Source organism: Clarias gariepinus, chromosome 28 (genome assembly GCF_024256425.1).
Source record: "Clarias gariepinus isolate MV-2021 ecotype Netherlands chromosome 28, CGAR_prim_01v2, whole genome shotgun sequence".
Classification (NCBI taxonomy): Eukaryota; Metazoa; Chordata; class Actinopteri; order Siluriformes; family Clariidae; genus Clarias; species Clarias gariepinus.
In genome coordinates this window covers 1,430,001-1,442,286 of record NC_071127.1, presented here as the reverse complement: position 1 = coordinate 1,442,286, position 12,286 = coordinate 1,430,001, and the positions used below count along the sequence as shown (strand labels likewise).

Here is a 12,286-nt window from a genome sequence, read left to right as displayed (position 1 = left end):
TAGAAACAAGATATAAAACACAAAACCACAAGTATGATTTTTAGCAACAAAAATATATTTTAAAAAATTATTGAACCTTAAAAAAAAACCTGTACAATGACGAGAAAGACCTGAATAGAGGGTAAAGGAAGGAGATGTGCTCGGTGATCGATTACAATTCCTGAGTGTACATTCAATTTCTAGTAGAATTCTAAAGGTTACAGACTGTTTCTCATAAACATGATAGAAATAACAAGAAAATATTATATGTATATTCTGGATGATTACGCACAGGTAGTGTGATTTTTTTTTTTTTTTCAAATCACCAAAGCCCGCGTTGTGATTTACTGTTTAAGAAGTGAGAGAGAGAGAGAGAGAGTAAGTGAGTGAGTGAGTAAGTAAGTGAAGGCGCTGCTGAACGCTGCACTGCTGCCTGTTCCTCCAACATGGCCGCCCTCAGCGCTCCACTCCGGATCTGTCGGGGCATTTTAAAGGAGCTCAGGTATCTAAAAGGTCCTGAATACAGAGGCACAATGGCGTACAGTTACATCATGGAGCAGTTCCGGAAGAATCAGGTGGGATATGAGGCAGTGAACCGCCGAGGGAACTCTGTTACTGTGTGGGGTTTGTGTGGCTGCTGACCTTCACCAGTCTCAGGGAAAACTCATAAATACACAGCCACAGACAACTAAACACAACAACATAATAATAATAATAATAATTCCGAGGTTATAATGTCCTTCTTTGTGTCTTAAACGCTGTTAGAGCGCGTGTCGGGTTTTTTTTTATTTGCCATGGCAACAGCTCTCAGTGTCTCGCGCCTTAAAAACCTTTCCTGAGGTAAAATAAATGCTAACAGGCTAATGAACTAAATATCTGTAAATACATTAAAACACAATATACTTCATTCCGTTAAATAGTGTGTAAAGTTTTATATTAAAAACAGTACTCAGTCACAGTGTTTCCTCACAGAAAGTATGAGAAGTTTCTGCTAAAAAGTAATTGAGCCCGTTAATTTGATATCTCCTAATAGTTTTTAATGTTGTTGTGTAAAATCTTTATCTTGTACGTATGTCACTTCATCATGATGACAGTCATCAGCTCCTTGTGGTATCAGGTGACATCTAAAATCCACCAAAACCATACTGGAAACCATTAAACCTGTTCCCATTAAGGTCTGTTATATAATTGGGAACCTCAGTGATTATTAGTACAGGATTGTCTTGTAATATCTCTCTCTCTCTCTCTCTCTCTCTTGCTCTCTCTTTTACAGATGAGATGTAGAAATCTATCTACATCTCATCTGTAAAATCTATCTATCATATGAAACATGATAGATAGATAGATAGATAGATAGATAGATAGATATTGTACTAGAATGTGTGTAGAGTATACACACTCTACGTGGTGCACTATATGTCCAATTAGGTATGTATTTCCCTCCTTCATAGTGTGTGTAAGAATTCTCACTATGGTTTGGTTAATTGATATTAAACTACCATGGTGACTTGTGAAATAATAGAAGTCCAAATGTCGGCTTGATGTTTTTATTTACGATTTAACACCGCCTAACCAACATTGTGTTTCTGGCGAGCATTCACGCCGCTCGAGTTCGCAGATAAAACCCAGTGCCTATTGTTGTATTTAAATGTTTTACATTAAATACACAAACCATCATTACAGTTAATGTTCTTTTAATTCTGTAAAGTTGCTTTGTGACTATGACCATTGTTTATTGTGACCATATGACCAATTTAAATTAATTAATTAAGTAGTTGTTAGAGTGGTTGGCTAAACTGCTTAAATAGGCACTGGGGCACTCTTAGAAATCGAGCAGTGTGAATGTTGGTTAATGTCCAATGTAAATCATAATAATAATAAATCAACTCCGTAAATAGATGTAATCAGTCAATAGTGGATGGCCTTAGGAGGTTTATCATTATTTTTAATATGCCTAAGAAAAAAATGTTGCAAACCAAATGTACAACTCACAGAAATATGAAAAACATGTGATCATATGTGCGTATAGTTTTTCGTTACATACTGTAGGTGAACCAGGAAGTGGTGCGTGTATCCTGAGAAGCTACAGTATTGTGCCATCATGTGCCATACTGAATACTGAGGAAAAACCCAGTGCTAGACTGCTGGTTTGGACTAAATCTTACTTTTTTGTAAAATATTTTTCTTGTTATAATTATTTAATAAACGTATAAACCAGAATTAGGTCCAGAGAGCTGTCTATAGGAGAACAGCAAGTCGTCTTTAAAAGACTTGTAGTAAAGTGGAAATATAATTAAGATCCATTACACATCCACTGGGGGATGGATAGCTGTTCCAATACTTTTGGAGGGGAGCCTGTACATCATAAAGTGCATTTCTTAATTTGTGTTTGTATTCAGACGAATTTTTTGTAAGTTTTCTGCTGTTGACAATGTTAATGATCATTTATTTTCCCTTTCACATCAGTTTGATGCTCTAATTAAATAGAGGCCAAATCCAATTTAAAGTGCCAGATCACAAACTGTCTTGTGTGGTATTTTAAACATTTTGCGTCTCGTACTGTGTGAAACGTTTATTGTACGTTAAAATAATTCTGACTCAAACACTTATATTAGACTACTTTAAGGCAGAATTGTCTAACACAGTGTATATTCTGTAACAGGCTATTTACACTGGTACAGTAAGCTGTAGAATAATTGTGACTCACTGCTGCCACCCAGGGTCAAGAGAGAGCATTACACCATATGTATCACTAGTCTTAAAAACCTTTTATTTTATATACTTGTGTGTGTGTGTGTGTGTGTGTGTGTGTATTAGGTAACCAGCGAGCGTCACTGCCGTGCTCAGAGGGGTGCGGTACATGCCTCACAAACCTACCTGTGTCTCTTAGAGTCGACACGACGCCACCAGGAGCTGCACAACCTGTACCACGGCAAAGGAGAGCGTCCCCCGGAGGAAGTGGCCCGTCTTGTAGGATTGCGCTTACCCACACAGCCTGGTGGTAAAGGCTGGGAGGAGTGAGGCGGAGGACTGGCTGTCAATCGAGGAACGACTTCTTAATGTACAGTGTGTGTGTCAATTTGTAAACAGTCTTGTCTTTAAATAAATACACTTATGTTTATTGCCTTGTCTTATATATATATATATATATATATATATATTTCTCTCACACACACTTAAGCATGATGCATTACACCCAGAACAAGGTGTAGAATCTTATATATTTATTTATTTAGAGTTAGTTACTGATATAATTTTATCCAGCAGCTGCAAAACAGAGAAAGTAATCATGAACATCAAAGGAAACCCTGTGTGTGTGTTTGCACAGAGAAAGCCATCCCATAATATCCTGTGGTAACCTACACACAGCATTAAGAGTTTATGAACATTAAAGTTTTAATGATTGTGCATCTGTGCTATAGATTTTCCACAAACACACACACAAAATGCTGCCCAAGTATACAGGGCCTTGAATAAATCTGCGTTTGATGCGGTCACCATGGAAACTAAAGTCACTAAGCGGCGAATCTAACACAACAGCTGCGACAAAGCGTCCGGACAGTTTCTATATCCTTATTAACAAATCCTAATAAAACACTTCTGATTAATTATAAACAGTGAGAAGGTGCAGAAAAGCGGAATTAGAAAAAACTTTGCTGGTTATAAACATGACGCATACACTCACACACACTCCTTTTTAAATCACACACACTCAGAGGAAATTAGAGATACAATATACATGTATGTATAATAAGATCTGTTCAGCTTCGAATATCCAGTACGACCAAATCTGAGAGAAAACTGATGTCATAACGGTGAGGTCATGTGACTTCACCGGAAAAGGGGGAGGCGGGGTTTAGTTGTTCTTCTTGTCCGGCTGGTGGTTCTGGGGAGGATAATAGGGAGGAGGCTGATCCTGAGAGAGAGAGAGAGAGAGATGTTAGTCATGGGTGTGGCCTAAAGCTGTCGTCACGGCAACCCTAACAATTACAGGTGTTTAAAATGGTGGTTAATGTATTGTGTGTGTATGTATGTGTGTACCATCGGCATGTAGACGTTGTGCGGGTTGGTGGGATTGTAGTAAGCACTGCCCGCTGCCTCGGCTGCTTTAGTGTTACCAGGAACAACTGAAAGAAGGAGAGAGTGTGTGAAAACTAAAAAAGGAAATCAGAATCACAGTAGTGTGTGTGTGTGTGTGTGTGTGAGAGAGAGATACCTGGAGGAGGGTTCCAGTTCTGCTGAGGTGGTCCAGGGTATGGAGGAGGTGGAGCCATGTAGGGTGGAGCTGTGGCATACATGCCTACACACACACACATTACAGTATATTACACTATCTTCAAGAGAACATGTGATGTTGGAGTTTCACATTACAGACATTAAAAGTCTCGCATCAGGTCTCAAAGTGGACACCATGGAGTCTCTCAGCAGTCATTATCTTGGGTCTCACGCCCGTGACCACAGACTCTCACAGCGGCCATGTCCAAGAATGATTACTGTTTGACTCGGTCATCATGTGAAGTTTCAGATCTAGTTTTACAGCAGTTACCATGGAGTTTCAAAATTTTCCACCAAGGTGGTTCCGGAGCTGGTTTAGAGCCCTCAGATGGTGCAACAAACGAGGACAAATAATTTCATTATGGCACCAACACCTTGCTGCACTAGAACAAGGAACCGCTTATGTTAGAGACTGTGGGGGGCGGGATTATCATCATCAACGAAAAGTTTGTGACCGGAATCTTTGAAATTTGGACTCACATGTTGTTCGTCTTTCGGCTGCTCCTGTCAGGGGTTCGCCACAGCGGACGTTCATTCTGCACAATAATTTGGCACAGGTTTTTACGCCAGACGCCCTTCCTGACGCAAAGGTCCCATTTAAACCGGGCTTGGGACCAGCACTGAATCCACTGCACTGGGGTTTGGGTGGGAATCGAACCCAGTAAGGATTTACTACGAATGCTTTCTAGTGATGATGAAGCCAGGAGAACTGCTCGCAAAATAGTTGCTGTGCTTGCCGCTAGCATTCTGTAGCACTGCCACTAGCATACCGCTAGCATTGTTGGGAAACTAGAGATATTCAGTGATGTAATGAGGTGACTCTCTAGCCAACTGAAAAACAAAGGCAATTCTTAGAAGGTTTGATATTGAACTGCTAGCACTAGCGCCAGATTCACTTTGGTGGGAAAAAGGATCACTGATCATAGACTGCGGTAAGACGACACAGTATTAAGAAACAGTGTACACTACAGAGTTACACATCAACACTTAGAGACATCTCAGAGGCGTCGGTTACCCCTTTTCCACTGCTCTGGTTCCCGTGCTGGTTCCCAATTTTAGAACCAGTGCCAGCTTTTCCACAGAAAAAAAGCTGGTCTAGTTGCGAGAACCCGTGACGTCACGAGCGGTGGACGGAGTTATAGGGAGCGTAAAAAAAAATGGCGGACACCCAAAGTCCGTTAATGTGGAGCGCGGACGAAACAAAAGCGCTTTTGGCATTTTGGACATTCGCCGAGATTCAGAAGAAATTGGAAAGTGCTTTAAGAAAAAAAAAAAAAAAAAAAATTAAGAAAGACTTTTAGCGGTTATAACACGTCAAATAAGCTGCCTTTGGATACTGGAATACATTTTCATACTAGTTTGGAGAATAACCAGTAAACTGACTTCGGCCATGGTCATTTATTTTTAGACACAGGCGTGGCCTGTAACTGTTGAGTTTAAACAGTCACTACCCAAGTCTATAAACACTAAAGAGTCTGACAGACAGCGGCCACCACCGACACTGCAGTCTTCATGGATCAGTACCTGGAGCAGCAGCGGGTGGGTACGGGTACGGGTTGTAGTAGGGTTGAGGCATCGCTGGACTCGCATAGCCGTTCATGTAGCCTGCAGGGGCGAAAACATTTGCACTGCTCTGTGGGGGGGCACGGGATGCTGAAACACACAATACACACTGTTTATTTAGAAAACACAACATATATTAAACAGCTCTCGAACCATGTCGCTCCCCCAAACACACTCACCATTGGAGGCCAGTTTAAAGAGGTGCTGTCCGAGCTCAATGGCGCCCCCACTGGGGAAGGACAACTTAAAGTTAGCCTGACCCTCCCAACCACCTGAGAGAGACAGAGAGACATCAGTGTCAGTTATACTGTATATTAAAGATAAACAGTCCTCTTTAACATAAAACACACACACACACACACACACTTACCATCAGGTTCAGCTTTGATGATGCCCTGGATGAAGTTGGCTGAGAAAACAGGCTGCTCAATGCTGCAGTTCTTCATCAGGTAATATGGAAACATGAAGGAGCAGAACTTCTCCTTCATATTACTGCTCACAAACACCATCTGAGCACAAACACACCAGTCATGGTGAAGTTTAAGTATTTATACTTAATAGTAACTATAAAGGTGGTGTAAAATCTTACACCACCAAGACGACGTTTACAAGTGTGTGTGTGTGTGTGTGTAGGTGCAGGGTTCACTCCAGTCAAGCAGAAGCCACACGTGATAGTCTACTGAAAGCCGAGAGGGCTGCGCACACACACACACGTTCCAGGTAAGATCTCACCCCCCCTGTACTATACCAAGACAAACACTGAGTACCTGGTACTGAATGCAAGGGTGTGTGTGTGTTTTACCCTGTAAGGTGTGAGGTACACACTGCCTTTCTTGGTCCCCTTGAACAGGTCACTCCTCTGTGTGACATCACTGAAGGAGAGCTCCACATTTTTACAGTCTCTCAGCACGCTGAAACACAGAACCGACAGAATATGGGTCAAAGGTCGAAGTTCAGGATCTGAGCAGAATTTCGGGATAGAGTGAGGGTCGAAGGTTAGTCAGGCTTTAATACTAAGAACAGAGCTGATTTAGATCGGATATAAGTGTTACACACACTGTAAGTGTCTTACAGTTTAAGGGAGTTGAGGGTGAAAGGTCACAGGTCAGGGTGTCTCACAAATTAGGCATTATTGGCGGCTCCCCCTCCCCACTCCTCCCGCTGGTCAGCTTTACATTATTATTATTCTCTGTACTCTGGTACACTTGAGCATTTACACTCTCCGATACAGCAGGTGTCAGTGTTGGGTTGGTTTGTGAGCCGGAATAAAGTTAACCTTCCCTATGTCTAATATTATTGATCTTCTTCTTTGTCTTTCGGCTGTTCCCTTTCAGGGGTCTCCACAGTGAATCATCTGCCTCCATCTAACCCTATCCTCTGCATCCTCTTCTCTCACCCCAACTAACTTCATGTCCTCTCTCACTGCATCCATAAATCTCCTCTTTGGTCTTTCTCTAGACCAAAGGCCTGCCAAACTGCCTGGCAGTTCCAAAGGTGAGAGAGTAAAGAGAAGTGTGTCTAATAGAAATAAAGTCTAATATTATTTAATAGAGTGAAGTCTAATATTATTGATATTATGGTAAAAAAAAAATAGTCTTTCATGCCTTCCTACTCTATCAGCTATGGCTATGTAGGTCACAGGATGAGACTGGACGTGACAGATGGCATTGATGACGTCAAATCTAAACAGTGATCTACTTCTGTTCTCAGGTACAATCAGCTTCTATAACTGATTCGATCCATGCCCGAGTACGCTGGATCACGCTCCGAATTTCTCAAGCGGATTCGGGTAGTAAAACAATTGTGTTCACACTGATCATATTGAACCAGACTTTAGGGTCGAGTCTTCCCAGAAACGATTCGGCGGCCCTAATGTGAAACAGCCTAAGGGTCAGAGATTACATGTTTAAAGTCTACATGCTTGATCTACACAGAGCCTGCAGCATTGTGAGCACTAGCCTGTCGCGCTGCGATTACACTAATTAACCACTAGTTGGCGATACCACTGTGCAGAATCTCTGGTGAGCTGATAGATGTTGAGCAACAGCCGTTGAAATGACTGAACTGAGAGACAATGTCAAGGGGGGACGATCAGGATCAACACTGAACGAGAGGAGGCACCAGGTGGTGAAGAAGAAGAAGCAGAAAATGCGATGCCACCACATTCACTGTGGAGTGTTTCTGTAACGCAGAATCATTAACACCAGCCTTACACCCCCATCTCATCTACACGGAGTCAGCACGGTTTTCACACGGTGGCTGTAAGTACGGTTTATCACGATTGACAGCGAGTTTTGGCGCAGCGATTACGTTTCCAATCTTTCTGCGAAATTTTTTTTTACATGGTTTTTTTTTTTTGCCAATCCTCGCAGAACATAGGGCTTACAGAACTTACGGGGACTCGTGGTGGTAAAGTTCAACACCACAGACTGGTGTCCTCTGTATGAAAGACAGTACAGAAGATCTGGAAAAACCTGACCTCAGTTTCTCATGAAGAACCTGAGCAGGGTCTGGGTGAGAACCTGAGCTCTTACTGTGTTACACAATCAGGGTGTGTAGTGCACTCACTGCCCTCACTGAACACGTGATCAGACCAAGGCTCATCCAGTTCAGTGTGTGTGTGTGTGCGTGTGTGGTGAGATTTCACATTTCACTAGTCTGGAAATTCACACACAAATTTGAGTTCCTGAAAATACACAACACACAACATTCAGGTGGATTTTCAAAGTGACATAACTCAGTGTTACACTGTGACTTCCTCTAATTCTGTGAGAACATGTTTGAACCACAACAGCAACCCTTCATCACCTAAACCCTGCTCTATAGATCACACACACACACACATTCTGAAACAGAGATGTTGCTGAAGAAGCACTGCAGCACCCTGAACACTGGTCTGATCTGATCTGATCTCAGCGCTGAGCTACTGCAGTCTGATTAGTGTGGTTGCCATGGTGACGCCTGGTAATAATCTCCAGTACACTACAGACTTCACTCTGGATCATCATGTCCTCATGTCCATCTGTTGGACATCAGGACTGGACGTGATCAAATACAGCGCGAGATCACTTCTGTTACGGTTTTAGTAACAATAAAACGACTTAGTAAAACCACACACACACACACACACACGGTATGACGTAACGGATCAGATGTTTTGTTTGTTATGCTAGTTATCTCGGCTTGGTTTGTTTTGACAGCTAAGCTAGCTAACTCGTCGGTTTATCATCGAAGTAAACAAATAAACAAACAAATACACAATTTCTAACATGTATACAAGCAACACATTTAAATTCTGAGGTAAACAAACAAATAAATAAACATCCTGTCAGTTAGCATGTGTGCTAATGTAACCGGAAGTGCGGCTCTCTGACGCAGCGCTAAACAAACTCAACACTACAGAGTTATAATGAAATAAAGTGAGATAAATAAATATAAATGTGTGTCTCTCTGTCTCTGTCTCCGTGTGTCTCACCTCTCACTGTTGTTGATGATCACTCCTCCCTGAGGAGAATGGTTTCTGTTCAGCGCCATCTCTCTCTCTCACACACACACACTCTGACTGAGGGTATACACACACACACACACACACTTCCTTTAGGCAGAGTGAAGTGCACTAGATAGTGCAGAGGGTGCAGTGAGCAGAGTCAGCCTACAGAGGGAGCACTGCTGAGTTTGGGACTCGACCGCTCTGACTAACCGCTTCATCATGACCGAGGAACAGAAACGCGTCACACACACACACACACACACACTCTCTCTCCTGTCAGAACATCCTCACTGTCCTACAGAAATAAAACATCCTACAGTGTAATGTGGAGTTTAAATAAACATGATTATGTAATAACCCTTTGTTCTTTATGTCCAGAGGTGAGACATTATGTCCATGTGTCCCTGGAGCAGACAGGGTTAAGCGGCCTCACTCAAGGGCCCAACACTGGCAACCTGGTGGAGCTGGGGCTCAAACCACCAACCAACCCTCCAACCAGTACCTCAGTGCCTTAATCCTCTGAGCGACCACTGTCTCTCCTGGATATGTTGATTCCCTCCTCAGGGTGTGTGTGTTCTTCTCATGGTTGGTGGGTTTACTGCATGCATATTAAGCTAATGTGGCCAGTGTGTGAATAAGTGAATAAGTGAGACCGACACAAAGTGACACATAATTGTGAAGTGAAAAGAAAATGATAAATAGTTACAAATAAAAATGCATTTTTATTCAACCTCCTAACTAAAATCCAGTGGAACCAAATTACCTTCAGAAGTCACCTAGTTAATGAACAGTCTTGGTGGTTACCACCTCCAGGGTCAAGGGTTCGATTTCCCATCCCAGGGTCTGTGTGCATGGAGTTTGCATGTTCTCCCCATACTTGGTGGGTTTCCTCCGAGTAATCTGGTCTCATCACACATCCAATGACTTGAAGATTAGCTAACTGGCATTCCCAAATTGCCCAGAGTGTGTGAATGAGTGTGGATAGATTGGCGCACTGTGGCATCCCTCATGCCCTATAGGTCACCTGGGACAGCCTGCCGTCCGCCCCGCGACCCTGTATACAGAATAAAGCAGTGAAGACACTGAGTGAGTCGGACCAACACCATACCTTCAATGGATTGGAACCCTATCCAGGTTGTACCCTACCTCTTGGCCCAAGTCTCCTCAATGTATGTAGCCGTCCAAGGCCCCTGTCTCCCCAGTCACTGCTGTGTAGGTGTGAACATGTTACACCAGTTCATTTGTAACTGCGGTGCAAGCAAAAATGGATGCGCCAGTTTGTGATTTACTCGGAAGAAGAGCAGCATGCAGAGATTAGTTTTGTGGTCTGATGGTGTACCTCGTGCCGAAACAACGCACAAAATAACAAATACATAAAACATTTGGATATCTGTGATAAAAATTTGTAGTGATAATCTAAGGAAGGTAAAATTTTCTTAAAAATTATCACTGGAGAGATTTAACTGTAAAATAAGACAATAACCTGTAACTGCAATATTCTGGACTTTCTTGTTTGAACGCAATACAAACACGTCACTGGTGTAGTAATGCTTTCTTCCTGTGGTAAACCCACACACACACACACACACACACCTCAGTATTGATAATTCTGAACAGATCGGTTAATTCACTGTCTGTCTGTAAACTTCTGTAATTATTATATTATTGCTAACAGTCATGTGTAAAAGTTTGTGCACCCTCTTTTAATTCATTTTTTTTGTTTAAAAACTTTACAGAAATCATCTGATCATAGCAGGTCTCAATGTTCACCAAATACAACCTCAGACAAACAACATATAACTTAAAAAAGTATTATTGAAAATGAAACAAAAAGAACAAAGGTTTTTCTATGAATATTTATTATATATAAAATGTGTGTGTGTGTGTGTGTGTGTGTGTATGTGCGTATGTAAATGTGTGATTTTGTATTTCAGTAGGGTCTGAACTTTCTCTGCGCCCGGAGTAAAGCGATGCGCTGTTTATCCTCCTCGAACTTCCTCCTCAGTTCAGCAATGTCTAAACAAGGGAGAGATTGTAAATGAAAAGGTGACCTTGAAAAACTCTACAATGAGATGTGTGTGTGTGCCTGTGTGTGTGTGTGTGTGTGTGTGTGTGTATACTGACGTTCCCTCTTGGAGTTGCGATGTTGCCAGGAGTAGAAGTTCAGCAGCTCTTTCCTCTTTCTCTTGCTGTGTTCTTTCTGAAGTGCTCTCTGATTGGCTGTCTCGCTGTGTGGGCGGGACTTAACACCTTTGCCCCCCTTGGTCACTTTGACCCACCCCTCCTCGTCCTCCTGCTGTTCCTCCGCCTCTTTCTTCTGAAGCTCCGCCTCCTAAAAGAACAGGCAGCGATTTAGGGTCACCACTGAGGACATGTTATGGCTGAGATGTTATGTGGCACTCACACACACACACACTCACACACACACACAGTCACTCACTCACACAGTCACTCACTCACACAGTCACTCACTCACACAGTCACTCACTCACACACACACACACACACAGTCACTCACACACACACAGTCAGTCACTCACACACACACAGTCAGTCACTCACACACACACTCTCTCACACACACACTCTCTCACACACACACTCTCTCACACACACACTCTCTCACACACACACTCTCTCACACACACACTCTCTCACACACACACTCTCTCACACACACACACAGTCACACACACACACAGTCACACTCTCTCTCACACACACACACAGTCACACTCTCTCTCACACACACACACACAGTCACACTCTCTCTCACACACACACACACAGTCACACTCTCTCTCACACACACACACACAGTCACACTCTCTCTCACACACACACACACAGTCACACTCTCTCTCACACACACACACACAGTCACACTCTCTCTCACACACACACACACAGTCACACTCTCTCTCACACACACACACACAGTCACACTCTCTCTCACACACACACACACAGTCACACTCT

The 12,286-nt window shown here is 42.7% G+C and overlaps 3 protein-coding genes across 3 annotated transcripts in view; 1 reads left to right on the top strand and 2 right to left on the bottom strand.

Moving 5' to 3' along the window:
- The first annotated feature begins 227 nt into the window (after positions 1-227).
- Positions 228-3,100, top strand: fmc1 (formation of mitochondrial complex V assembly factor 1 homolog). Its single transcript, XM_053490312.1, has 2 exons — positions 228-554; positions 2,797-3,100. The coding sequence occupies exons 1-2, from the start codon at positions 426-428 to the stop codon at positions 2,998-3,000; spliced, it is 333 nt and encodes a 110-aa protein (XP_053346287.1). The 5' UTR covers positions 228-425; the 3' UTR covers positions 3,001-3,100.
- Positions 3,101-3,188: 88 nt separating this feature from the next.
- Positions 3,189-9,396, bottom strand: wbp2nl (WBP2 N-terminal like). The gene is made up of 8 exons (XM_053490298.1): positions 9,293-9,396; positions 6,620-6,728; positions 6,188-6,326; positions 5,997-6,089; positions 5,779-5,907; positions 4,196-4,279; positions 4,021-4,106; positions 3,189-3,895 (listed from the first exon to the last, which is right to left on the bottom strand). The coding sequence occupies exons 1-8, from the start codon at positions 9,349-9,351 to the stop codon at positions 3,836-3,838; spliced, it is 759 nt and encodes a 252-aa protein (XP_053346273.1). The 5' UTR covers positions 9,352-9,396; the 3' UTR covers positions 3,189-3,835.
- Positions 9,397-11,144: 1,748 nt separating this feature from the next.
- rrp7a (ribosomal RNA processing 7 homolog A) overlaps positions 11,145-12,286 on the bottom strand; it is a 6,310-nt gene continuing 5,168 nt past the window's right edge. Inside the window, exons 6-7 of the mRNA XM_053490286.1 lie at positions 11,432-11,639; positions 11,145-11,323 (exon numbers count right to left, since the gene is read on the bottom strand). Coding sequence (XP_053346261.1) covers positions 11,238-11,323; positions 11,432-11,639 — 294 coding nt within the window. The 3' untranslated portion in view covers positions 11,145-11,237. The remainder of the gene's footprint in view (positions 11,324-11,431; positions 11,640-12,286) is intronic.

Bases quoted from the DNA above. Each gene is read 5' to 3' on its own strand.
- wbp2nl (XM_053490298.1), bottom strand. From the start codon at position 9,351: ATGGCGCTGAACAGAAACCATTCTCCTCAGGGAGGAGTGATCATCAAC. The intron at 6,327-6,619 runs GTAAAACACACA...GTTTGTGCTCAG, and splicing joins TGTACCTCACACCTTACAGG to ATGGTGTTTGTGAGCAGTAA. The intron at 3,896-4,020 runs GTACACACATAC...TCTCTCTCTCAG, and splicing joins ACAACGTCTACATGCCGATG to GATCAGCCTCCTCCCTATTA.
- fmc1 (XM_053490312.1), top strand. From the start codon at position 426: ATGGCCGCCCTCAGCGCTCCACTCCGGATCTGTCGGGGCATTTTAAAG. The intron at 555-2,796 runs GTGGGATATGAG...TGTGTGTATTAG, and splicing joins AGCAGTTCCGGAAGAATCAG to GTAACCAGCGAGCGTCACTG.